The following is a 26,743-nucleotide window of genomic DNA, read 5'->3' as shown; positions in this document are numbered from 1 at the left end:
CGATTAGGGACCTACCAGGGCCTTCAAAATGTACATGCAATAGAGGGAATCTGATGCTTAATTTGTATTAGCTTTAATGTAAATTTCCCTCTGCCTGGTACATTTGAAAAAATATTTATTTTAGGAATATAACTCTATTTATGAATAGACTTTGAAATTCAGTACTTATATGTATGTAACTTAATTTTGCTTCAGAATGACAAGTTGGTTAAAAGGGAGCATATCCTTTGGAACAGTTTGTCCCACATGGAAATAAAAAGAAAACTGTGAAAACTCTGCATAAACCCCATCCCCAGGTCCCCGTCATTTGCCACCCAGTATTGGAACTGTGTGGGAGTATTCTTGGACCTGGATGTGGGGTGTATATGGTCGGACCTGATCGGGAGCAGACTGGTGCCCCCTGGCCCAGCACATGACTTCTAAGCATCACATGATGCTCTAAGCTCCTCAGGCTGGATTCACCTTGCGTGGCTACTTCACCCTTTCTTCCAGGTTGTCATGGGCACTGATGGTCACCAGGTGGAGATGTTGCCCGGGAGGACTCTCTGTTGCCATCTCGTGGCCAAAATTCAACACTACACCCTTCCTCCTGCTCGGTGCAGGAATCAATTCCAGACCAGGGAATACTAAATAAATACCCACCGTGTGCTTCACAGACTGACGTGGCATCCCAGGAAGGAATATTCAGATTCTGGGACCCGAAGAAAACTTTTTTTCTGTCGCCCGGGCTGGAATGCAGTGGCACAATCTCAGTTCACTGCAGCCTCTGCCTCCCGAGTAGCTGGGACTACAGGCGCCTGCCACGGCGCCTGGCTATTTTTTTAAATTTTTATTTTTAGTAGAGATGGGGTTTCATTATGCTGGCCAGGCTGGTCTTGAACTGCTGGCCTCCAGTGATCCGCCTTCCTCAGCCTCCCAAAGTGCTGGGATTACAGGCGTGAGCCATTTTGCCTGGCTATGAAGAAAACATTTTTCAAAGCCTTCCTTGTCTTCAGTTAGTAGAGGATCAATATTCCCCCACCCAGGCCCCATCACAGAAGGGCCTCCCCAGACAGCATTAAGTACTCAAGGCCCCAGACACAAGTCAGGTGTGAGGGTTGCGGGGTGGTCAGAGTGTCAGGCCCCCCCCCACTCCATGGGATTTGGTCCTGTCAATCAGCCAGTAGCCCCTTTTTTGCCTTGGGACACCTCAGCAAACAGTACAGCTGTGTGATGTTCCCAAGTCTACAATCAGGGAGCAGGAGCTGGGCTTCAGCTGGATGCTGGGACAACTAAGGGCTGGGCCTGGCATGTCCTTAGTGCTTGAGCTGGGACCGTAGGTGACAGGGCATGGGGGCACCGGCCACCCCCTAACTTTCACACTACATGTCCCTGCTGCCCAGGGAGGATGTGAGCCTGTGTGGATCTAGTTGAGAACTCACTCTGTGACTTCCCGGGGTCTGGAGGCGGTGGCTGGGGCCGGCAGGGCCAGCTGCAAGGAAACGGTTAAAATGAGCTGGGCTAGGCTGGGCGCGGTGGCTCATGCCTGTAATCCCAGCACTTTGGAAGGCCGAGGCGGGCGGATCACCTGAGGTTGGGAGTTTGAGACCAGCCCAACCAACACAGAGAAACCCTGTCTCCACTAAAAATACAAAACCAACCGGGAGTGGTGGTGCATGCCTGTAATCCCAGCTACTCGGGAGGCTGAGGCAGGAGAATCGCTTGAACCCGGGAGGCGGAGGTTGTGGTGAGCCGAGATCATGCCATTGCACTCCAGCCTGGACAACAAGAGCAAAACTCCATCTCAAAAAAACAAAATCAAACAAAACTAACTAACTAAATAAATAATGCGCTAGGCTTCGTTTTTCCCGGAAACCCTCATTACCTAGTATTACATTCAACGTGGATTTCCTTTATTCGCCTGCTGTCTGTCTCTGTGAATCAAATGTGAGCTCTGTGAGGGCGGACGCTGGCGGTTCTCTTGACTGCATCATCTGAGCCCAGCACAGGATCCGGCACATCGCGGGAAGCATTTGGTAAATGGATGTCTGAGTGACTGCTGTGAAGTGACCGGTCTTAGTTCAGGCTACTAAAACAAAAACTTCATAGACTGGGAGGCTTGAACAACAGAAATGTATTTCTCGCAGTTCTGGAGTTTGGGAAGTCCCAGGTCAAGATGCAGGCAGATACAGGGTCTGGCGAGGGCCCTCTTCCTGGCTGGCAGGCGACCACCTTCTTGTCACACAGCAGAGTGGAGTGAGCACCCACTCTTCTCTCCTCTATGAGGGCAGTAATCCCGCCGTGAGGGCTCCACACTCGCGACCTAATCACCTCCCAAGGCAGCAACTGCTAATACCAGCTCAGGGAGTTAGGGTTTTAACAGAGAGTCTGGAGAGTGGGTGGGGACAACACTTGCTGCAATTCAGCCACCCAGGCTGGGCTGCGACATTTACACCATCTGCCCCCAGTGATGCTCAGTACCTCAAAGAGGACCCCAGTCTGGAAATGGGTAGTCTCTGGCCCCATAGGAGGCGTAAGGAATGAAGGGGGGAGGCCTGACTTACAGTGAGTGAGCTCCAGTAACTGAAGAGAAGAAAACCTGACCTGCTTATGCCAGAAAAGGTGATGATCCGTCTGGGTACAGTGGCTCACGCCTATAATCCCAGCATTTTGGGAGGCCGAGGTGGATGGATTATGGGGTCAGGAGTTTGAGACCAGTCTGGCCAACATGGGGAAAACCCGTGTCTACTAAAAACACAAAAATTAGCCGAGTGAGATGGCACAACCCTGTAGTCCCAGCTACTCGGGAGGCTGAGGCGGGAGAATTGCTTGAACCCGGGAAGCAGAGGTTGCAGTGAGCCGAGATCATGCCACTGTCCTCCACAGAGGGAGACTCCATCTCAAAAAGGAAAAAAAAAAAAAGAAAATGTTATGACCCCAAAATGAATCCCGGAAATGCTCTGAAAATTCAAGGACTCCCTGATCTGTATTCATCTCCTAAGGTGGCTGTAAGAAATCGCCACACACTGGGTGGCTGAAAACACAACACAAATGTGATTTTCAGAGTTCTGGAGGCCAGCAGCCCGCTAGCAAGGTGACAGTAGGATCCCATTCCCCCCTCGCAGTCACACCATGGGAAATTAAACATTTAAGCCAAAAAAATGTTCAAATCAAGCAGGGCAGTGCCCACACGCAGAAGTGAGGCCCAACAGAAGCGGACTCATCCTCCTCCTCATGCCGACAGCAGCTCGAAGCTTCTCAATGGTAAAGCTTCTGCCAGGTCCTGGCTAAGGCCAAGATTCAGCCTAAAACCCAAACCATCCCCGAGGGGGCCAACTCCTTAGTCCCTTCAGCAGGAGGGTCCCTGAGTCTGGAAAGAGGAGCTCAGCTCTAAGGGGTGGTGGTGGAAGATGCACCCTTCTGTGTCTTGTGCCAGGGGTCCCCACCTGTGGGCGGCAAGTCACCCAGGTGCCGAGGCAAGAGACCAAGGGCACGAGCTGTTCCAGTGTAATAAAATATATAAAATAACAAGAGTTATACTAGCTATAGATCATAGACATGATTATATATAAGTATCACTAATCATTAATTTGTAGTAATTACTCTTTATCCCAATATTATAATAATCCTCGCTCTACGATCATAACCTAGGAAAACCCAGGCCATAGAGAGATAGGAGCTGAAGGGACATGGTGAGAAGTGACCAGAAGACAAGAGTGTGAGCCTTCTGTTATGCCCGGGCAGGGCCACCAGAGGGCGCCTTGGTCTAGCGGTAACACCAGCGTCTGGGAAAACGCCCGTTGCCAAGCAGACGGTGGTCTAGCAGTAGCATCAGTGCTGAGGAAAAGCACCCGCTACTTAGCAGACCGGGAAAGGGAGTCTCCCTTTCCCCGGGGGAGTTTATAGAAGACTCTACTCCTCCACCTCTTGTGGAAGGCCTGACATCAGTCAGACCCGCCAGCAGTTATCCGGAGGCCTAACTGTCTCCCTGTGATGCTGTGCTTCAGCGGTCACACTCCTGGTCCACTTTCATGTTTCATCCTGTACACCTGGCTCTGCCTCCTAGATAGCAGTAGCAAAATTAGTGAAAGTACTAAAAGTCTCTGATATGCAGAAATAATGGCGTAAACTCTCTCTCTCTCTCTCTCTCTCTCTGCCTCGGCTGCCAAACAGGGAAGGGCCCCCTGTCCAGTGGACATGTGACCCCCGTGACCTTACCTATCACTGGAGATGGCTCATACTCCTTACCCTGCCCCCTTGTCTTATATCCAATAAATATCAGCACAGCCAGGCATTTGGGGCCACTACCGGTCTCCATGTCTTGGTGGTAGTGGTCCCCCGGGCCCAGCTGTCTTTTTTTTTTATCTGTTTGTCTTGTGTCTTTATTTCTATGATCTCTCGTCTCTGCACACGGGGAGAAAAACCCACAGACCCTGTAGGGCTGGCCCCTACACCCACCCTTTCCCTGAGTAGCAAACGCTGGTTGCCAGCACCCAAGCGTTCTTCAGGAGCTCCGAATCTCTCCTGTGTGGAAGTGGCACATAGAGGCTGCCCTCCAACCCCTAGTGTGCCCAATCCAGCCCACAGGAGGTGGCTAGAGCTGCAGAGCCCTTCTGTCCAGTGGGATGAGATCCGCCACCCCACAGCGGGGCAAGATGCAAGAAGGATACTGCATTCGTCTGTTTTCTGCTGTTATAACAGAATATCCCAGACTGGGTAATTTCTATAGGAAAGACATTTATTTCTTGTAGTTCTGGAAGCTGAGAGGTTCAAGCACACGGTGCCAGCATCTGCTAAGGGTCTTTGCATTCTTGCTGTGCCATGACATGGTGGAGGGCACACATGCAAGAGGGCAGGGGAGAGAGAGAGCTGGAGAGAGCTTGCCTCTGTAACAAAGAGATGAGCAGCCGGGCGCGGTGGCTCAAGCCTGTAATCCCAGCACTTTGGGAGGCCGAGACGGGCGGATCACGAGATCAGGAGATCGAGACCATCCTGGCTAACACCGTGAAACCCCGTCTCTACTAAAAATACAAAAAACTAGCCGGGCGAGGTGGCGAGCGCCTGTAGTCCCAGCTACTCCGGAGGCTGAGGCAGGAGAATGGCCTAAACCCCGGAGGCGGAGCTTGCAGTGAGCTGAGATCCGGCCACTGCACTCCAGCCCGGGCTACAGAGCAAGACTCCGTCTCAAAAAAAAAAAAAAAAAAAAAAAAAAAAAAAAAAAAGAGATGAGCAACTCACTCCCACAACAGCGACATTAATCCATGCATGAGGGCAGAGCCAACGTTAATTTATTCATGAGGGCAGACAGATTAAGTTTCCAACACATGAAATTTGGGGGACATTTTCAAACCATAGCATATGCCCTGAATCCAGGCAGAGAAAGTGTCCCCTCGGTGCACAGGTACTGTCACAGCTGCCTGCTCTAAATGCTGCAAGGTTTTGGAGAACGTTAAAGCTACTTTGCTGTTGTTGTTGTTGTTGTTGTTGCTGAGATAGAGTCTCACTCTGTCACTCAGGCTGGAGTGCAGTGGCACGATCTCCGCTCACGGCAACCTCCACCTGCTGGGGTCAAGCGAGTCTCCTGCCTCAGCCTCCTGAGTAGCTGGGATTACAGGCATGTGCTACCACACGTGGCTAATTTTTATATTTTTGGTAGAGATGGGTTTTCACCATGTTGGCCAGGCTGGTCTTGAACTCCTGACCTCAAGTGATCCACCCGCCTCAGCCTCCCAAAGTACTGGGATTACAGGCATGAGCCACTGCTCCTGACCAAAGCTACTTTTTAACTGGGTTCCTGATCTTTCTTGGCCTTACTGCTCCTGCCTCTGACCTTCTGCTTTGAATCTCAGGCAGGACCAAGTCTAATTTCAAAAAGCTTGGTCTGATGCCCTGGGATTGGTCCCTTGTCTTCCCCTCACACCCAGCCCCGCTCCTCACTTCCTGTGCACTAAAGGACACTCCTCGTCTGACAAGCCTTGATGTAATGTCCCCATGACCATGCCCTGACCTGGGGCTCGACTGAAGGCTCAAATAAGTGAAGTGCCCTCATTCAGTTGTTCAATAAATACTTCCTGAGCCCCTGCTCTGCTCAGCCCCACGAAAGGCAGTGGTGGCAGTGGGAAGACAGTGGTGAATGAGACAGACATGATCCCTGTTCTCAGGAAGTTGCCACTCAAGTGGAAAAGTAAAAAAGAAAAAAATAGAAAAAATAATAGTGCTTCTGGCTCCATGATGCAGGGAGTTTGGAGCCCCAGGCAGGGAGGATGGCACCAAACTAGTGTTTTCGGGTCAGGGAGGATTTACCAGGCAAAGTGACGTCTAAGACAACAACCTAAAGGGAAGGAGCAGTTAGCTGGGTGGTGGGACAGGGATGATGGGGAATCACTGGTGGTGGGGACGGACTGGGATCTCATTCTAGAAAGATCACTCTTGCTTCAGTAAGAAGGAAAAATAGAGCAAACTAGAGGGTCAGTGGATTGCAGGGTGGGCTCACTAAGGCTCCAGGTGGTCTGGAGTCAGCTTTGCAAGTTCAGAAACTCAATCTCTTTAATACCCAGAGGTGGGAGTGCCATATTTAGCAAATTAAAAAATCACCTAGCTAAATATGAATCTCAGATAACACATATTTAGTATAAATATGCCCCAAATATTGCATGAATTCAAATTTAACTGTGTGTTCAATATTTTATTGGCCAACTCTACCAACAGTGACCAAGTCTTCAGGACTGTCTTATGTGCACCAAACTACAGGGATCTGATGTAAATACACCAATGTATTGATTTACAATTGCAGGCAAGGTTAAAATATACACGTTATTCAGATTCTCCTTTCTGGAAAATGAAACGATCAGAAGATTGACTGATGAACATGGAATGAAGACAAAAGGACACAAGAAGTTTGAAAGGAAATTTCATCTCAAGGCATGGTAAATTCTGGAGAATCATCCTGGCCTCCCTACAGAGAATCCTCTTTGGTAGCACAAAGTGCAGGTCCCCACTAGAGAGGGCAGGTCAGGGGCCACCAGGTCCTCGCGTGCAGCTCCCTGTGGAAACACGTGGTTCTTCCAGCTCATCCATCATCTGCTGGTGGTTGATTTCCCACCGGACTCTCAGAAGTAGGCGTTCTTTCAAAGCTCTGGGGCTCCTGACCCAGCCTTCCAATTACATTTCACATTAAAGTTACACTTCAGACTGTATTCAGTGGGCTGAATTCATGCAGCCATTTATTCTGCCTTCTTAAACCCATCGAGAGCAATCAGGTACTCTTCTGATTAAGAAATCACAGGCTGGGCACGGTGGCTCACGCCTGTAATCCCAGCATTCTGGGAGGCTGAGGCGGGCGGATCATGATGTCAGGAGATGGAGACCATCCTGGCCAACGTGGTGAAACCCCATCTCTACTAAAAATACAAAAATTAGCTGGGCATGGTGGCGCATGCCTATAATCCCAGCTACTTGGGAGGCTGAGGCAGGAGAAACGCTTGCACCAGGGAGTTGGAGGTTGCAGTGAGCCAAGATTGCGCTATTGCGTTCCAGCTTGGTGACAGAGTAAGGCTCTGTCTCAAAAAAAAAAAAAAAAAAAAGAAAAGAAAAAAAAAGAAAAAAGAAAAGAAAAGAAAAAGAAAGAAATGACTTTAGGCAACATAGTCAGATCCCGTTGCCACACACACACACACACACACACACACACACACACAAATGCAAAATTAGTCGGGTATGGTGGTGCATGCCTGCAGTCCCAACTATTCGGGAGGCTGAAGCAGGAGCACCACTTGAGCCCAGGAGTTTGGGAGTGCAGTGAGTCAGGATCGTACCACTACACTCCAGCCTGGGTGACAGAGGGAGATCCTGTCTTTAAAAAAAAAAAAAAAAACTTCAGAAACTTGGGGTACCCATAGCCAAGAGCAAGGGGTCACTTGCTCTTACTAATTTCTGGCTTTAATGCAAGTGGCGTGATCATAGCTCACTGCAGCCTCCAACTCCTGGGCTCAAGTGATCCTCCTGCCTCAGCCTCCCAAAGTGCTGGGATTATGGGCATGAGCCACTGCGCTCGGCCATGATTCTCATCTCCCAAAATCCTCAAACCCAGTCCCTTCATCTCTTGTCTGGTTTATCTGAATTCACTTTCGCCCCCTTTGATCTATTCTCCACACAACAGCCAGAGAGCTCTTTCAAATGCATGAATGGGATCACTGCTCCGCATAAAACCCTTCAAGGGGCCGGGCGCGGTGGCTCACGCCTGTAACCCCAGCACTTGGGGAGGCCAAGGCAGGCGAATGACTTGAGGTCAGGAGTTCGAGACCAGCCTGGCCAACATGGTGAAACCTCGTCTCTACTACAATATAAAAATTAACCGGGCATGGTGGTGGGCCCCTGTAATCCCAGCTACTCGCGAGGCTGAGGCACGAGAGTAACTTGAACCCGGGAGGCGGAGGTTTCAGTGAGCCGAGAAAGCGCCACTGCACTTTAACCTGGGAGACACAGCGAGATTTCGTCTCAAAAAAAGAGAAACCATCAGGGGCTCTCCACGGCACTGGGAAGCAGCCAGCCCGACGGGCGGACCCTTTTCGTGGGTGAAGGTCTCCGACCTCGGCCGGCCTCGGACCTCATCTCCTCCCTGTTTGAGGGGCCACACCCCCAGCTCCGGGGCTTCGCAGCAGCCCTGGGCGCCTCCCGGACAGACGCTGTTCTCCCCGCTGGTTCTCGAATAGGGCCCAGGACACAGTAGACTCTTAATGTCTGCCTGCCTAACAGACGAACGCCGGATGCCTGCCTTCGGCCCCGAGCCGGCGCTTCGGGGCTTTCTGTGGAAGTGGGGCAAGTGGTTACAGCACAGTTCCCCCGCGCTCGCCATTTCCACATCCAGTTCCGCGAGGCCCCCCGAAGGCGCCGTTAGCAACCTAGTCCCAAGAGGGTTGCAAGAGATTGGGAAAAGAAGCGCCAACACCTACAGAACCCAGGCCGACCCTGACCCGGAAATCAATTCTCAACCGGGACCTTTTCCCACCCAAGCAGGCGGGTCGGATGTCTGCCTCTGGCCCGCCCCCGAGCCGTCATTGGGTGGAATAACCAGAAGAGGGCAGGGACGTGGTCAAAGTCTAGCTCCTTTTTTTTTTTTTTTTTTTTTTTTGAGACGGAGTCTCGCTCTGTCGCCCAGGCTGGAGTGCAGTGGCGCGATCTCGGCTCACTGCAAGCTCCGCCTCCCGGGTTCACGCCATTCTCCTGCCTCAGCCTCCCGAGTAGCTGGGACTACAGGCGCCCACAACCGCGCCCGGCTAATTTTTTGTATTTTTTAGTAGAGACGGGGTTTCACCGTGGTCTCGATCTTCTGACCTTGTGATCCGCCCGCCTCGGCCTCCCAAAGTGCTGGGATTACAGGCGTGAGCCACCGCGCCCGGCCAAAGTCTAGCTCTTTATTGGTTAAAACGTATGGAACTGGAGGAGAAGGTGGCACCTACCTTCCTTCGGACTTCTCATTGGCTAAGAAAAAAACTCGCTCGGCCCTCGGACTCTCATTGGCTGAAGTCGAGGGAGGGTGGTGTTTTATTATCCTCCGGGTCCCACGCTGGCTAGTAGGAGAGACTGGTGCTCGCCACGCCCCGTGGGCTAACCCGCTTCATTTTAAATAAAAAGTCGAAGAGACGGCGGTCGTTTTCCCGAAGCCATGGGGCCGCCCATGGGCCCTGTGCTCCCCGGAGGCCCTGGAGTCTTGCTGAGCCCGGGGAGTTAGGGTGTCGCGAGCGGTGAGGGAGCCCGGAACGATTCCTTCGCGGAACCATTGAGGCGAGGCCTCTGGGAGCACTTTGTGGGACGGACCATGGCGGGCCCTGCCAGACGCGCAGGGATGGCGGCGGAGGCGGCCGATCTGGGGCTGGGGGCTGCTGTCCCCGTGGAGCTGCGGCGGGAGCGACGCATGGTGTGCGTGGAGTACCCGGGCGTGGTCCGTGACGTGGCTAAGATGCTACCGACTCTGGGCGGCGAGGAAGGCGTCTCCCGGGTAAGGGGCTGGGAATGTCCGTGTTGGAATAAGAACTCGGAGTCGCAAAGAAAACGAGCACTCAAAGGATTTCTCAGCAAGGGAAATTTAGCAAATTTATGCAGAAGGGTGCTGCTCGCTCTTATGGCGGCTGCGAGAGCTAACTGAACAAAGGAGGGGAAGGTTTTTGGTTTGTTTGTTTTTAGACAGGGTTTCGCTCTTGTTGCCCAGGCTGGAGTGCAGTGGCGCGATCTCGGCTCACTGCAAGCTCCGCCTCCCGGGTTCCAGCGATTCTCCTGCCTCAGCCTCCCGAGTAGCTGGGATTACAGGCGCACGCCACCGCACCCTGCTAATTGTGTGTTTTTAGTAGAGACGGGGTTTCACCATGTGAAGGGGTGGCCTGCCCCTCCACACCTGTGGGCATTTCTTGTTAGGTGGAACCAGAGACTTGAGAAAAGAAATGAGACACAGAGATGTCTCATCAATGAGATATAGAGAAAGAACAAGTGGGCCCAGGAGACCGCGCTCAGCATACGAGGAGCCAGGCTGGCGCCGGTCTCTGAGTTCCCTCAGTATTTATTGATCATTATCTTTACTATCTTAGAAAAAGGGAGGTGACAGGATAATAGGATCCTTGTAGGGAGAAGGTCAGCAGTAAGACATATGAATAAAGATCTCTGTGACGTGAATAAGTTTAAGGAAAAGTGCTGTGCCTTGATATGCATATGCAAACATCTCCATAAACCTTTTTAGTGCATAAAGAGCAGCATTGCGCTAGCAAGTCCCACCTTCAGCCTGAGGGGCGGTTTTCTCCTTTCTCAGTAAACAGAACATACAATCGGGTTTTACACCTAGATGTTCCATTGCCCAGGGACAGATGCTTTTCTCTATCTCAACTGCCAAAAGGCCTTCTTTCCTCTTACACTAGTCCTCCTCAGCACAGACCCTTCGCGGGTGTCAGGTTGGGGGACAATCAGGTCTTTCCCTTCCCACGAGGCCATATTTCAGACTGTCACATGGGGAGAAACCTTGGACTATACCTAGCTTTCCTAGGCAGAGGTCCCTGCAACTTTCTGCAGTGTATGTGTCCCTGGGTACTTGAGATTAAGAGAATGGTGATGACTTTTAACCAGCAAGCTGCCTTCAGGCACTTGTTTAACAAAGCACATCCTGCACAGCCCAAAATCCGTTAAACCTTGAGTCACCACAGCACATGTCTCTTGCAAGGACAGGGTTTAGGGTAGGGTCACAGATTAACAGCATCTCAAATACAGAACAAAATGGAGTCTCTTATGTCTACTTCTTTCTATATAGACACAGTAACAGTCTGATCTCTCTTTTCCCCACAACCATGTTGGTCAGGCTTGTTGGAAATAAATTTTGGGTGCCACAAAGAAAAATCAGCACTCCGGCAAAAAGTTTTCTCAACAAGGCAAATTTACTTCTATAGAAGGGTGCGTCTTGCCGATGAAGCAATGGCGGGAGCACACCGACAAGGGAGGGGAAGGGGTTCTTATCCCTTATGCAGCTAGTCTCTACTGCTGTGTCTTTCCCATATGGGCTAGGGTTGGACCGCACAGTCTAAGCTAATTCCCATTGGCTATTTCAAAGAGGGCAGGGACACAGGCCTGAGTGGCGGGGTGAGTAGTTTCAGCAGGAAGGATGGTTACAGAGCAGGTAACTAAGGATGACTAAGGACAGAGCAGGTGATAGAGGCTAGGAAGGGGCTGTTTACTGAAACTAAGGGCAAGGAGGTGTAAAGAATGAGGAGTTAAACTTTAATTTATTATATATATTATATTTATATATATTTATTATATTAAATATATAAATATCTATCTATCTATATATTTTTTTTGAGACACCGTCTTGCTCTGTCGCCCAGGCTTGAGTGCAGTGGCGCGATCCCGGCTCACTCCACCTCCTGGATTCATGCCATTCTCCTGCCTCAGCTTCCCAAGTAGCTGGGACTATAGGCGCCCGCCACCACGCCTGGCTAATTTTTTTGTATTTTTAGCAGAGATGGGGTTTCACTGTGTTAGCCAGGGTGGTTTTGATCTCCTGACCTCGTGATCTGCCTGCCTTGGCCTCCCAAAGTACTGGGATTACAGGCGTGATCCACCGTGCCCAGCCGGAGTTAAACTTTAAAATGGAGAACAAAGAACAGGGAAGCTGCACATACTGACATATTGATTCTTTGAAATGGAACTCATAACTCATTGTATTTGTTAATTTTCCCCCTCTTGAATTTAAAGGAAGGTAACAGGCTAAAATCTTTGGAGAGGAATTTACTGTATCCTACAGGCTGGTCTCGAACTCCTGAGCGCAGGTGATCCACCGGTCTCCGCCTCCCAAAGTGCTGGGATTATAGGCGTGAACCACTGCGCCCGGCCTGGAAGGGGTTTTCATCCCTAACGCAGCAGTCCCTGTTTTTGTTACCTGTCCCTACTGGTTGGAGTTGGACCACCCAATCTAAGCTGATCTCCATTGGCTATTTCAAATAGAACCGTGGTGTGGGTTACAGTGGCAGGATGAGCGATTTCAGTGGGAAGAATAGTTTGGGCAGGAAGGGCAGTTAAACAGAGCGGGGAACTAAGGGCAAGGAGGCACAAAGAACAAGGAAGTTAGGCTTTGAAGATGGAGAACAAAGAACAAAGGAGTTGAACAAGCTGAACCTTTGAAGAAGAATTCAGTGTATCTAACAGTTTCCCCCTCTTGATTTTCATAATTCTTTCTCTTCAAACCTTTTCAGCATGTCTTGACTTTGCTGTTCTTGGTTTTCTAAAAGTAGAAGTTTGTCTGAATAAGGTGGGGGGAAATTGGAGGTTTTAGTGAGAGCTGTCTCAATAAGTCTTTGTATTAACCCTCGGGCACAGGGTATGATACAGAATCCTACAAGAATAAACATGCTTATTACAATGGCAAGGGAGATAAAGATCGAGGACATAAGTCCTTTCCACCTGCCGAACCATCTTCCCATTAGATCAGTGAAGGGATCATTTATCCCAGAATTTTAAGCTAGCTCATTGGATAAAACAGTAAGACCTTGCAGTGCCTTTGTTATGATTCCGTCGGGAACAGTATTATTAGGGATAAAAATACAACTTGGGTTCCTATCATGACACAAACCACACCCCTCTCTGCTAGTATCATTTCTAATGCTATTCTATTTTCCCAAGCCATTTGACTGGTGTGTCCTAGTTGTTCAGCTATTCCTTTGATAGCATCCCTAGTATAATTAACAAATTGTTACTGGTTGTAATAGATGTAATTTATCCAGTCTACATTTTTATTTATAGTTAACCACCAGAAAAACATAGACTCAGATCCTGCAGCTATTCGATTACGAGCCTTAAATTCATCAGGTACCCCTCGGGGAACTCAATGGCATCTATATAAACATGAGGGTCAAAGGAACCATGGGGGGCATCTCTTACTCTACAGTGCCTTGTTTTTACTTCTTCTGGTTGATGAAATGCCAGAGTGAAAGGGATGTCCAGTTGGATCAGAGCACAAGTGCCACTCCAGTTACTTGGCAGAGTATCCAGTAATGGTCCACCACAATGCCACCATACATCCGCTCGGGATGACTAAGGGCAGACTCATGGGTAAGCTCTTGGAAGGGCTTAAGCTCACTGCATCCTGTTAGATCTCCAAGGAGTGCCAAATTTGCCATCACAAGAGACATAAAGTAAAATTGGCATTGGGAGACAGAAGCTGGATAGCCTTTGGGGGCTGACCTGCAGGGTGTTGAACTTCAGGGAACAGCAGAGAGAGAGCTCGGCACGATTTGTCACCCCAGGCTGTGGGGTCCTGGAAAAGAGCTAGCTAAGCCCATGCCCGCTCGGCTGGAGGACCATCCAAGAGGAAAGGGGACAATCTGGACCTCTGGTCTACCGTGTGCACAAGCATAACAATTGCTTTTGTTTAAAGTGCAGACGAAATATTTAATCCATTCTATCCAGGCATCTGCATCTCCGTACCCTGTTTCAGTTGCTAGAGTTTGCTTTAGGTCTCTTACTTCTACAACTGCTACTTTGGCTGTGTCGTCCTGGAGATGGGAGGGGAACGCTGGACCTGATATGTTTGGGGAGAGCGTTGGGTCCCATACGTTCCTTGGACCCTGGGTCTGGATTTCTTCATTGTTTTTAACTGCCGATGGTCCAGCCAACCTTAGAGAGAGGGTTCCTATGGGATCCCGCCCTGTAACATCTGCCCCTAACCCATACCCTCCAAATACAGAGGGTTCTTGGGCCATTGTTTAGGGATTATCTGTAATTAGCAATAAGGGGTTACGCTTCAGTGGCTTACAATTTGGTGGAGTGGAACCATGGATAAGTTGGAGTTTTTGTTAAGAGTTTCCACAGCTTATTTAAAGGAGGGGGGTTGGCTGTCCACCCCCCATATTATTAAGTGGTCCACCAAACATTTGCCCAGTCACCACAGGGGCCCTTTAAGGCTCCATACTTATACTTGTTTGACTCTGCGATATGGACATAGATACTTACCTACATTGGATAGCTGCCTTTAAGCTTGTTCGTAGCTGCACGGGATAACTGAACAGGCATCAAACTGAAGGGTCAAGGGATAGTTAGCCTGAGTCACACTGATGACAAGATGACCTTCTGTTGGAAAGAAAAGGAAAAATAAACAAGTGATTATTAAGCCCTTTTTAGGGTTAGTTAGTTTGGTAGGGGTGGGTCCTGGGGTGACAGCCCATTTTTCCCTGTCTGTGGAAGTTACTCCTTTCACCCACGTGTAGTGTGCCCATCCCTTTTCAGCCCTTCGGATCACTGTTTCAGTAGTTAAGAGCACCAGATAAGGCCCTTCCCAAGCTGGTTCGAGTTTTCCCTCCTTCCAGCTTTTGATGAGAATGTGATCCCTAGGCTGATACTGGTGTGCTGGAAACTCTAGGGGTGGCATCTGTGCTAAGAGGCCTTTAGTCCTGCTAGAGGATAGACCAAGTTTATAGTTTTTGAGAAACCGATCTTTTGTTTCAAACGTAGCAATGTCAGCAGTGGAGTGTAGATAAGGCAACCCATATAGCATATCATGAGGTGATAAGCCAACATCTTTCCGAGGGGCAGTTCGGATTCTTAACAAGGCAATGGGAAAGCATTTAGTCCATGGCAGCCGAGTCTCTAAGACTAATTTGGTTAAGTGGCTCTTCAGAGTTTGGTTCATTCTCCACTCTTCCTAATGAAGGTGGATGCCAGGAAGTATGATATTCCAATGCTATGTCTAGTACTTGGGCTAGTTTCTTGATGACATGTGCAGTGAAATGAGTCCCATTATCTGAATCAATATTTTCTATTAATCTATTAAACCTGGGTATAATATTCTCAGTCAGTGCTTTAACTACATTATTAGCAGTTGCACTTGCAAAGGGAATAGGTTCCATCCAGTGCGTAAAGTGATCTGCTATCACTAATAAGTACTTCAGGCAACCGATTGGGGGCATGTCGGTGTAATCAATTTGGACACTTTGGAATGGTCTTAACCCTGGACTCCTTTCCCCAAGGAGTGGTTTTCTTAGGGTCTGCTTATTAGTCTTTTTGCATGTTAGACAACTATCTGTAACTTGTCTTGCCAGAGTATAGATTCCTATACATCCCTAAACCCTGAGAACTGCGTCCCACACGGCTTGGGTCCCCAGTGAGTTATTTGATGCAGCTGAGATAAGACTTCTCTCATGAGGGTTTGGATAACAATTCTCTTTGGTCTGATAATACCCATTTCCCTTCAGGATTCTCTTTGGCCTCTGTTTTTATTAATTTCTCTTTTTTCAGTTGAAGAGAAGATGGGAACTGCAGTCTGGGGAGGAAGACAAGGGGTTAGGTGAAAAGTGAGCGTTTCAGAGGAAATGGTGGCTTGTTTGGCTCTTTGATCTGCCAGGTTATTCCCTCGACTTTCACAAGAAGGACTTTTCTGGTGTCCTGGGACATGGACTATTTCTTCTGGCAGCTGGAGGTTACCTAATACTTGGGTGATTAATTCCTTGTGGACAAGGTCTTGGCCTTTGCTATTAATGAGACCTCGTTCGGTCCAAATTTTTCCAAATGTATGAGCTACCCTGAAGGTGTACTTGGAATCAGAATAAATAGTTCCCTCTTGGTTTTGCAAGTGCTTTAAGGCTTGATTCATTGCAAACAATTCACATGTTTGGGCTTTCCAATGATTGGGTGGCCTTCCTGACTCTCCTTCTGCAAGGTCTTCCCCATAGACTGCTGAATATCCATTATGTCTTTTTCCTTCGGTTACCCCGGAAGAGCCATCTATAAGTAAGTGCTGCTCTGTTTTGAAAGGGGTCTCCCTTACATCGGGCCTGAATCTAAACACTCATGCTCAGGTCCTTTTAGATTTGGATTCCCTGTTAGGAAACCTTGTGGGTTAAGTGAATTACAGAGGTTGGTGTTAAATCATCTCTCTCACAGGATGGCTTCATACTTTAAAGTGTTTGAGTCACTGAGCTGTCTCCCTGCTTTCTGGTTTAAGATAGTTCTAACTTGATGAGGCACGCTCGCAACTAAATTTCCCCCAAAGATCAGCTTTCTGCTTTCTTCAGTTAACAAAGTGGTAGCCGCGATGGATTGGATACGTTCAAGCCATCCACAGGTTACTGGATCTAAAACTTTCGACAGCAAGACCACAGGTTGCCAGTGACCCCCATGTTCTTGAGTAAGTAGCCCTAAAGCTACCCCCTTGTTTAATGAAAAGGTGAGATGGCTTTTCTAGGGAAGGCAGGGCTAGGACAGGGCAGTTATGAGCAGATGTTTTAGTTCTTCAACCTAGTGGATTTCTTCAAAGGTCCACAGAAGAGGGCCAGGCTTTTCTTAGGCAAGCTTTAGGTATAAAGGTTTTGTTTTTAGGGCGTTTGAGTCAATCCGTAAGCGGCAATACCCAGCCAATCCTAGGAATTATTCTGAGTTCCTGCTTAGTTTTAGGCAAAGGTAAGGACGCAATCCCTTTAACTCGTTCAGGCTCTATCCTTCATTTGCCCTTACTTATCAAGTGTCCTAGGTATTTAATTTCTGGCTCTATGAATTGAAGCTCTTTCCCTTTGAAACCCTTAACCCTTTTGCTTGCAAATGGTTAAGGAGGTGGACGGACAGGGCAGCTCTCTGTTCTATATAGCTTCACCAGATACCAGCAGGGCATCCACGTATTGAAGCAGGCATATGCGTTTTGGGGTAGAAATTTGTTCTAGAACTTGTTCTAGGATCTGACCAAAGAGGTTAGGGGAGTCTGTGAAGCCTGGGGGGAGAACTATCCATTGGTACTGTTGCTTCCGTCCAGAATGGAGATCTTCCCATTCGAAAGCAAAAATGTCTCGGCTGTCCTTAGCCAAGGGGCATGCCCAAAAAGCATCCTTTAAATATATGACCATAAACCACTGATGGTCGCATGGAATTTTGCTGAGGAGGGTGTAAGGATTAGGGACAACAGGGTGAGTATTCTGGAATATCTAGTTGATGGCCCAGAGGTTTTGCGTTAGTCGGTATGACCCATCTGACTTTCTTACAGGCAGTATTGGGATAAGGGGACATTACAGGGTTCAAGGAGCCCATCCCTAATGAGACTTTCAATGATAGGTTTTAGGCCTATTCTTTTTTTATTTTTTTTTTTGAGACGGTCACCCAAGCTGGAGTGCAGTGGTGCGATCTCGGCTCCCTGTAAACTCCGCCTCCCAGGTTCACGCCATTCTCCTGGCTCAGCCTCCCGAGTAGCTGGGACTACAAGCGCCCGCCACCACGCCCGGCTGATTTTTTTGTATTTTCAGTGGAGACGGGGTTTCACCGTGTTAGCCAGGATGGTCTCGATCTCTTGACCTCGTGATCCGCCCGCCTTGGCCTCCCAAAGTGCTGGGATTACAGGCGTGAGCCACCGCCCCTGGCTTCTTCTTTTATATTATTCGCTTGATTTATGGCTTTGACAGAATCCTTCCTCTCGCTAACCTCAGGGATCATGTGTACCCAGCGACAGCGTGAGCACTTTGGGAAGGGACCTTCATTACCCCTTCAGTCTCCTCATGTTTCTTGAGCACCTCCCTGTGCCAGGCCTACGCTTGGGTTCATTCCCACCCCATCATGACTCAGAGGTGTGTGTTTCATGAGGAGGAGATTCCTGAGGACAAAGTCGTCTTCATTCTCTCCCTAGGTAGTTCTTGATCACGTCCTAAGGGCCAGACCCTGTGCTGGGTGTTGGGAGCCAGCTCACCAGCATGTAGGTGACCTCATCCCTATTCACATTGTTGGTGCTTTCATATGCACATGTCCAATGCTCACTGTGACCCAGCATCGGGCAAGTATTCATTCAGATGGAAGTGGCACATGTTGAATGTCTACCATGAGTTAGGCACCAGGCACTGTGCTTTATTCATATTGAACCGTAGCAGTCCTATGACATAGATGCTCTTCTTGGGGTTTTTAAGGAGAGGGACCCAAAAGGGTGTTGGTATTCAGTCTCATATGCTTGGAAAGCTAGAGGTAACAGCAAGTCAGAGCCCAAATGCTTGTTACTGATTGATTTAATCTCATTTGGACCTCGAAACATTTGCATATGAGACTGAATACCAAGACCCTTTATGGTGGGTAATTGTCAGAGTAGGTAGCCCTAGCCAAGCCACTCCACCCTGCACCAAACCTGAGTTCCCTCCAAGATAAGGGTGATAGTACCTCCCCTCAAGTGTGGCCAGAGGGCAACCTGACGCCCCACACTGAGCAGGCACTTGATGGGTGATGGCATTTACTTAATTGGCACTTGTCATCTCCAACTTCACAACTTCTTAGAAGGAAGGAGACGATTCTCATTTTCTCCACTAGATAAAAACTAAGATACATGGGTTTAAAAAATGAGCCTTTTGGAATTAAGAGTCCAGAATGAAACGTGAGCCTCCTGGCCCTTCCTGGATCACTGTCAGACTTTTTCTGAGAGAGGAGCAGCTTCTCACTGGCTGCTTGGCTTGTCACTGCTTCACTCTGTCTCCTTTGGCCTTGCCACAGATCTACGCGGACCCCACCAAAAGGCTGGAGCTGTACTTCCGGCCCAAGGACCCATACTGCCACCCAGTGTGCGCCAACCGCTTCAGTACCAGCAGCCTGCTGCTCCGCATCAGGAAGAGAACAAGGCGGCAGAAAGGGGTGCTGGGCACTGAGGCCCACTCCGAGGTCACATTTGACATGGAGATCCTTGGCATCATCTCCACCATTTACAAATTTCAGGGTAACTGAAATCTGTTCTTGCAATGTCTGGTTATTTCAGGGCCGGCCATCCCAGCTGCCTGCAGGGGCCATGTGGGTCATCTGCATCAGTGAAGGGGGCCAGGATATGCCCAGGCAGGAGGGCAGGGGCTGTGGGGACACAGCAGGGCACAGGCCTCATCCGGGAGGCAGCCTTTCTTCCCTCCAGCCAGCGCTTCCCCAGAGACTGCGGGCTCATTGCTGCCAATCGTCAGCATTGTTAAGCTAGAAATCTCCTAACGTTTAATGAAACCATTGTATGGGACCGAATAAAACTGGTCAGTAGATGTCCTCCAGTCTTTCCTCCACCACAGTGTTTTGAACCTTCTCTTGGTCTCGGCGGCTGTTGGTCTTGCCCACCTAGCTGCCGAAGCCGCTTGAGACCTCCTGCTCCTTTGAACTCTCAGCAGGTTGAACGTCCCTCGTGGAGCCCTCAATCAGGTTTGCCACCTACAAGGAACCCCAGGGAGGAAGCAATAAGGCAAGGGAGGGAGATGGGAGTGAGAAAGACACAGACTCTGGCATTGTGCCTGCCTGAGCCCTGCCAGTTTCTTTGGGAGGTGGCTTGGCTTCCCTGAGCCTCAGTTTCCTTGTCTGTGCAGTGCGGGCTGCAGAGCCTGCTCCTTAGGCCCTTGTGAAGATTCCGGGAGGCAGTGCCCGTGAATGGGCCAGGCTCTGGACCACAGGAGGTGCCTGGCATATTACTAACAAGCCTTAGAGATGGCTGAGTTACAGCTGCAGGTCTAGGCAGAATCTGAAGAGTATAAAGATTGAGAAGGGAAAAGAGGACTAGAAAGAGAAAAGAGGGGAACAAGAAAGTGAAATAAAGGAGAAGCAGGACCTGGGGTCCCATGGGTTGGGCATTTTCAGTGGCAGTCATTCTGGTGGCTCGTGACATTCACCAAAGAGGGCTGTCCTTTGTGGGACAAGGTTTCCCAAGTGATTCATAAAACATTACACCTCGTATTTTTTATTGAATTGAACCAGCACCTTGCTGCTCAGTGTGTGTCTCTGAACTGGCAGCATCAGCCTCACCTGGGAGCTTGGTAGAAATGCGCCATGTCAGAACCTGCATTTAGCAAGATCCCGGGTGATTCATATGCATGTTATTAGGTTGGTGCGAAGGTAATTGCAGTTTTTAGAGTTAAAAGTAATATACGTCTAAGAAGCACTGACCTGGACTCCATCCTCACCTGTCATGTAGCTACCCACCTCCCCAAAATAATTTTTATGTAAGTGACTTAGACTGCATCGAGCCAACTTTGCAGAAGCATTTGGGAAGGGTGTGTTTTCCTGCCACCCTCACCCTGCAGCCTCCACCCTAAGGCCCACTCAGCACCTCCCTAAGCAGACATGGGTGTCGGTGTGTGGCAGCTGCCCGTTCCCAGACGGGTATCCCTGGACTCATTGTCTGCCATCTGCCCACCTTTCTTTCTAGGGATGTCTGACTTCCAGTACTTGGCCGTGCATACGGAAGCAGGCGGCAAGCATACGTCAATGTATGACAAGGTGCTCATGCTCCGGCCCGAGAAGGAGGCCTTTTTCCACCAGGAGCTGCCGCTTTACATCCCGCCGCCCATCTTCTCCCGGCTGGACGCTCCGGTGGACTACTTCTACCGACCAGAGACCCAGCACCGGTAAGGCCCCTCTCCATGCGGCCTCAGTTCTCCATCCTGAAAATGGGATGGGCTGGGTGCGGAGGCTCACGCACTGTGTGTGGTGGTGCACACCTGTAATTCCAGCTACTCGGGAGGCTGAGGCTGGAGAATCGCTTGAACCCGGGAGGCGGAGGTTGCAGTGAGCCAAGATTGCGCCACTGCACTGCAGCCCGGGTGACAGAGTGAGACTCTGTCTCCAAAAAAAAAAAAAAAAGAAAAAAAGAAAATGGGATGACAGTAGTACCTACCCAACAGAGGTATTGGGATTGAATTTAAAAAGTGCATGCAGTTCTCAGAACAGGGCCTTAGTAAGCAGTGGCCTGTGTGATCACCAGGTTGGCCTCACTCCTGAGGACAGTGCAAAAAACGTGACTGTGGGACATGTGGGTTCCTGCTGAGAAATGGCCTTTGGCTTAATCCCTGGTCATGGCTGACCAGCCAGTCTCTGGACCTTGCTGTCACTAGGAATGACACTACCTAAGCAAGCCGCCTGGGAACGTCCCACTCTCTGACCCCAGCTCTTTCCTACCTCCTTTGCTCCCCATAGCCTCACCGTCCCTGTCCCTGGCAGAGATTTCACAGCCTTTTGATCATCTGTCCCTCCCCTGCCACACTTACCTGCCAAGCCTCGGTCCCACTTCACCCCAGCTGTTTACGCTTTCCTGGTCTGCCCTGTGTGGCTGGAGGTCACTTCAGGGAACCCCTGACCCTGCCCATCGCCCAGTGTCATCCTTCTCAAGGCGTCTGTGACTCTACACAGCTCTCGCCTGCTCTGTACTTGGTTATGGTCTGTGTCCCCTCCCGAACATGGTGCCTCTTCTGAGGACAGGCGCTCGCTCTCTCTCTCATCAGTAGTGGGTTTCTCCCACACTGAGAGCTATGAAAAGCCATGTGGCTGTGACTTACAGTGCAGCCACCGCCACCCCCTGCCACCCACCACACCTCCCATGTGCACAGCCTGCCCAAGCCCACATGTAATTCAGATGAAATGAATTTTGTAACTCAGAAGTTCTTGACATAATTAGAGACCCCTGGGGCTGTTGGAAAGGCAGGCCTGGGCATTGTCAAATGTTCAAATTGTCAAATGCCATACATTGACATAAAATGGTAGGATTTCCTTTATATAAAATCCAAGATTGACTACTATGAAAACAAAATGAGGAAAACAAGTTTGAAAATACCCAACTGGGGACCGGGCGCGGTGGCTCACGCCTGTAATCCCAGCACTTTGAGAGGCCGAGGCGGGCGGATCATGAGGTCAGGAGATCGAGACCATCCTGGCTAACATGGTGAAACCCCGACTCTACTAAAAATACAAAAAATTAGCCGGGCATGGTGGCGGGCGCCTCTAGTCCCAGCTACTTGGGAGACTGAGGCAGGAGAATGGCGTGAACCCGGGAGGTGGAGCTTGCAGTGAGCTGAGATCGGGCCACTGCACTCTAGCCTGGGCGACAGAGCAAGACTCCATCTCAAAAAAAAAAAAATACCCAACTGGGGATGAATAACATTGACCAGCCTCACTGCCAGTTATTCCACATCCCTGTGCAGCAGCGCTGTGAGTGCATCTCACCCCAGCCTGGGAACAATTCCCCAGGGTTCCTGACACCCGCATCATACACATGAGGAAGCTGAGACGTGGGCTCAGTGCCAGGTCCCATGGGCAGCACCGCCCCGGTGTCTCCCGCTCTGCAGGCTTTGCTCATGGCCCAGTGCCACGGTGTCCTGATTTGTATGCTCTACTTTCTAAAATTACACACAAAAAGACAACATGAAAAAAAAAACTGCATCGCTACCCAGAGGCAGCGACTTGGCCTTCTTTGGTTTCTGTCATAGCCCCGGTGCCCAGAACAGAGCCTGGCCAGTGAGAGGGACTCAGCAAGTATCCATGGGCCCCACGCAGATTTAGGGGAGCAAACAGACGAGCAAAATGAAAGGGCCTTTTTTTTTTTTCGAAAGGCGGACTCTTGCTCTGTCCACCCAGGCTGGAGTGCAGTGGCATGATCTTGGCTCACTGCAACCTTTGCTTCCTGGGTTAAAGTAATTCTCCAGCCTCAGCCTCCTGAGTAGCTGGGACTACAGGCGCTCACCACTATGCCCAGCTTATTTTTGTGTTTTTAGTAGAGATGAGGTTTCACCATGTTGGCCAGGCTCGTCTCGAACTCCTGGCCTCCAGTGATCTGCCCACCTCAGCCTCCCAAAGTGCTGGGATTACAGGCGTGAGCCACAGCGCCCAGTCTGAAAGGGACTTTGAAAACTGGCCCAGAGGTGATGGTGTTTGTCGAAGAATTGTTCCATAGCATGTTTTAAGCTTCCAAAAATGCAGCCCTCAAGAGAATGGGCTTGGGCCTAGTGTAGTGGCTCACACCTATAATTCCAGTGATTTGAGAGGCCAAAGTGGGAGGATCACTTGAGGCCAAAAGTTTGAGACCAGCCTGGGCAATATAGCAAGACTCTGTCTCTACAAAAAAACTGAAAAAGTTAGCTGGGCATGGTGGCGTGCACCTGTATAGCCCTAGGTACTGGGGAGGCTGAGGTAGAAAGATTGGTTGAGCCCAGGATTTTGAGGCTGCAGTGAATATGATCATAGCACTGCACTCCAGCCTGGGTGACAGAGCAAAACCCTGTCTCAAAAAACAAAACAAAAAACAAACAAACAAAAAAGAGTGGACTCTGTGGACTGATGGGACCCATGCCCAGGTGCCTCCCTTGCTCTATGACAAAGGCAGGTGTAAGACCAGATTCTGTGGGATAAAAGTAAATGGTGGTATGATAACAGAAGCCTAAAAAAGTCTGGAAGATTTGGGGCTCAGCAGTTTTCTCTGAAGGGGTGGGAGGGCCTTCTCATTCCTCATTACGTATTTCCTTTAACATGTCCTGACTGAGCACCTGTGGTGGCCCAGGGCACTCCCTGGAGCCTGGTGTCCATGGACGACACGGCAGCTGGGGCGCAGTACAGGGGTGGGGAGCTAGATGGAGCATGATTACATGGCGGGGAGCCTTAAAGGAGGTCATGGGGAGTGGGCCGGGGCTACAGGTAACAGCGAGGGCCCTCAGAGGAACTGACATCTGGAGCTGAGACAGAGCCAGCCAGGTGAAGATCCAGGGAGAACTTTCCAGACCAGGGGATTGGCGCATGCAAAGGAAGGCTGGGCAGGCTGCTGTGCCCCAGAGCAGGTGAGCCAGGGAACGGGGGTGGGGAGCAAAGACCGGTGCCTAGGCTTCATCCTTAGGAGAGAGTGTGTTCTTCTCTGCCTCCAGAAAAGCATTGCAGAAAGGTTCAAACACACCTCAAAGGAGAGAGAATCGAATTGTCTAGTGGCCCTCACATGCCCATCACCAGTGTCCAGTGAGCAACATTCTGCTGGTCTCCACTCCCATTGGCACAGTGCTGCCTTCAGAAACAAGCAGCACGGATCTCCACCAGGGAAGACTCGTGTTTCAGACAGACCTGCCATACCAGTCTCCTACCCAACAAAGCTAACAGCACTCCCCCACATCACCCATACCCAGTCCTTGTTCACTTTTTCCTGATTGTCTCAAAAGCCACTCAGGAGCCAAACCAGGGCCACACAACGTTTCTTTTGGTTGCTGTCCCCTAGTCTGTAACATCCCCTACCGCCACCACCCCCTGCTTTCTTCTGATTGTAAGAATAAATTGTACCGGTTAGAAAAAAACAAAACACTGTGGAAATGTATTAACTAAAAAGAATCGAGTCACTTTGCCTCCCTGCAGAAATCTCTTGCATGTAGAATGATACAATTTTCTGTAAGTATATTGTACTCACCGTAAGAATGTGAAGCAGGGGGTGACATGATTTTTGTTTTTTGTTTTTTTTTTTTGAGATGGAATTTCCCTCTTGTTGCCCAGGCTGGAGTGCAGTAGTACGATCTCGGCTCACTGCAACCTCTGCATCCTGGGTTCAAGCGATTCTCCTGCCTCAGCCTCCCGAGTAGCTGGGACTACAGGTGTGCCCCACCACGCCCAGCTAATTTTTGTATTTTTAGTGGAGACAGGGTTTCACCATGTTGACCAGGCTGGTCTCGAACTCCTGACCTCAGGTGATCCGCCTGCCTCAGCCTCCCAAAGTGCTGGGATTACAGGTGTGAGCCACCGCACCCAGCCTATTTTTTTAAAGTTACTTATTGGCCAGGCATAGTGGCTCATGCCTGTAATTCCAGCACTTTGAGAGGCTGAGGTGGGAGGATTTCTTGAAGCTAGAAGTTTGAGAACAGCCTGGGCAACATAGTGAGACCCTGTGTCTACAACAAATTTTTCAAAATTACCCGAGTGTGGTGGCACGTGTTCCTGTGGTCCCAGCTACTCGGGAGGCTGAGATGGGAGGATGGCCTGAGCCTGGGAGGTCAGTGCTGCAGTGAGCTGTGATTGTGCCACTGCACTCCAGCCTGGGTGACAGAGTGGGACCCTGTTTTTTTTTAAAAAAAAAAAAAGTGTTTTTTTGTTTATTTTTTCTTCACCACAAGCAGCATACTCTTGTCAGAAACAAAAATATATAAAAGAAAACAGTGCGGGCACGGTGGCTCACACCTGTAATCACAGCACTTTGGGAGTCCGAGGTGGGTGGATCACCTGAGGTCAGGAGTTTGAGACCAGCCTGATCAACATGGAGAAACCTCGTCTCTACTAAAAATATAAAAAATTGACCAGGCATGGTGGCTCACGCCTGTAATCCCAGCACTTTGGGAGGCAGAAGCAGGTGGATCACGAGGTCAGGAGATTGAGACCATCCTAGCTAACACGGTGAAACCCTGTCTCTACTAAAAAATATAAAAAAATTAGCCAGGCGTGGTGGTGGGCACCTGTAGTCCCAGCTACTTGGGAGGCTGAGGCAGGAGAATGGTGTGAACCCAGGAGGTGGAGCTTGCAGTGAGCCAAGATCACGCCACTGCACTCCAGCCTGGGCGACAGAGCGAGACTCCGTCTCAAAAAACAAACAAACAAACAAACAAAACAAAAATGTAAAAAATTAGACAGGCATGGTGGCGCATGCCTGTAATCCCAGCTAGTTGGGAGGCTGAGGCAGGAGAATCGCTTGAAGCCAGGAGGTGGAAGTTTTTTTTTTTTTTTTTTTTTTTTTGAGACGGAGTCTCGCTCTGTCACCCAGGCTGGAGTGCAGTGGCCGGATCTCAGCTCACTGCAAGCTCCTCCTCTCGGGTTCACGCCATTCTCCTGCCTCAGCCTCCCGAGTAGTTGGGACTACAGGCACCCGCCACTTCGCCCGGCTAGTTTTTTGTATTTTTAGTAGAGACGGGGTTTCACCTATGTTAACCAGGATGGTCTCGATCTCCTGACCTCGTGATCCGCCCATCTTGGCCTCCCAAAGTGCTGGGATTACAGGCTTGAGCCACCGCGCCCGGCCGAGGTGGAAGTTAAAATGGTGGACTGAGATCTCCAGCCTGGGCAACAAGAGCGAAACTCCATCTCAAAAAAATGAAAACAGCACTTGTCTGCACCGCCGCCCCTGGCACTAGGTGGCAGCAGCATCTGAGCGTCTGCTCTGCCCTGCGGGCCAGTGGGAAGCTGTTTCAAGCCCCTGGGGTAAAATGAGGGAGGAGGGCCAGCTGCCCTCAGGCCCCTAGGCCCCCTTCCTCCCCATGTGGTTTATCGGTTTCCAGCACCTGGAAAGAACCTGCCTTTTCTCCCAGGGCTGCTGTCGGTTCTCCTGCCCTGCTGACGTTGCTGGGTGCGTGAGGACTGGCAGGGAGGAGGCCTAGCCACTGCCTCCTTGGCCCCTTCCTGGGGAGACTGAGCTTCCCACAAACCAGGTGGGCAAGCACAGGCTGCTGGACTGGCCTGATGGGGTTCTCCTAACTGGAGGATGGTGGGTCCCTCCTGCTCCTCAGGGACTCTCCAAGGTGGTCCTGTTGACTTT

The 26,743-nt window shown here is 50.0% G+C and overlaps 1 protein-coding gene and 2 long non-coding RNA genes across 9 annotated transcripts in view; 2 read left to right on the top strand and 1 right to left on the bottom strand.

Annotated features, from left to right (window-relative positions):
• Positions 1-6,739: 6,739 nt before the first annotated feature.
• LOC144335003 (uncharacterized) lies at positions 6,740-8,926 on the bottom strand. The gene is made up of 2 exons (XR_013405364.1): positions 8,650-8,926; positions 6,740-7,018 (listed from the first exon to the last, which is right to left on the bottom strand). It is a non-coding gene; the product is annotated as an uncharacterized LOC144335003 (long non-coding RNA).
• Positions 8,927-9,784: 858 nt separating this feature from the next.
• Positions 9,785-26,743, top strand: part of GTF3C5 (general transcription factor IIIC subunit 5) — a 28,826-nt gene continuing 11,867 nt past the window's right edge. For 6 of the 7 annotated variants that reach the window (XR_013405353.1, XR_013405350.1, XR_013405351.1 and 3 more), the window contains exons 1-3: positions 9,785-9,976; positions 18,958-19,177; positions 20,633-20,831. Coding sequence is in view for 3 of the 7 variants with exons in the window: in XM_001103027.5 (XP_001103027.2) it covers positions 9,797-9,976; positions 18,958-19,177; positions 20,633-20,831 (599 nt within the window). In the remaining 4 variants the exon portion in view is untranslated. The remainder of the gene's footprint in view (positions 9,977-18,957; positions 19,178-20,632; positions 20,832-26,743) is intronic. The other variant, XM_077967371.1, reaches the window with a different exon arrangement.
• On the top strand, positions 23,912-24,321 carry LOC144335002 (uncharacterized). The gene is made up of 2 exons (XR_013405363.1): positions 23,912-24,026; positions 24,111-24,321. It is a non-coding gene; the product is annotated as an uncharacterized LOC144335002 (long non-coding RNA).

Source organism: Macaca mulatta, chromosome 15, assembly GCF_049350105.2.
Source record: "Macaca mulatta isolate MMU2019108-1 chromosome 15, T2T-MMU8v2.0, whole genome shotgun sequence".
NCBI lineage: Eukaryota > Metazoa > Chordata > Mammalia > Primates > Cercopithecidae > Macaca > Macaca mulatta.
This window is presented reverse-complemented; position numbering and strand designations above follow the sequence as displayed.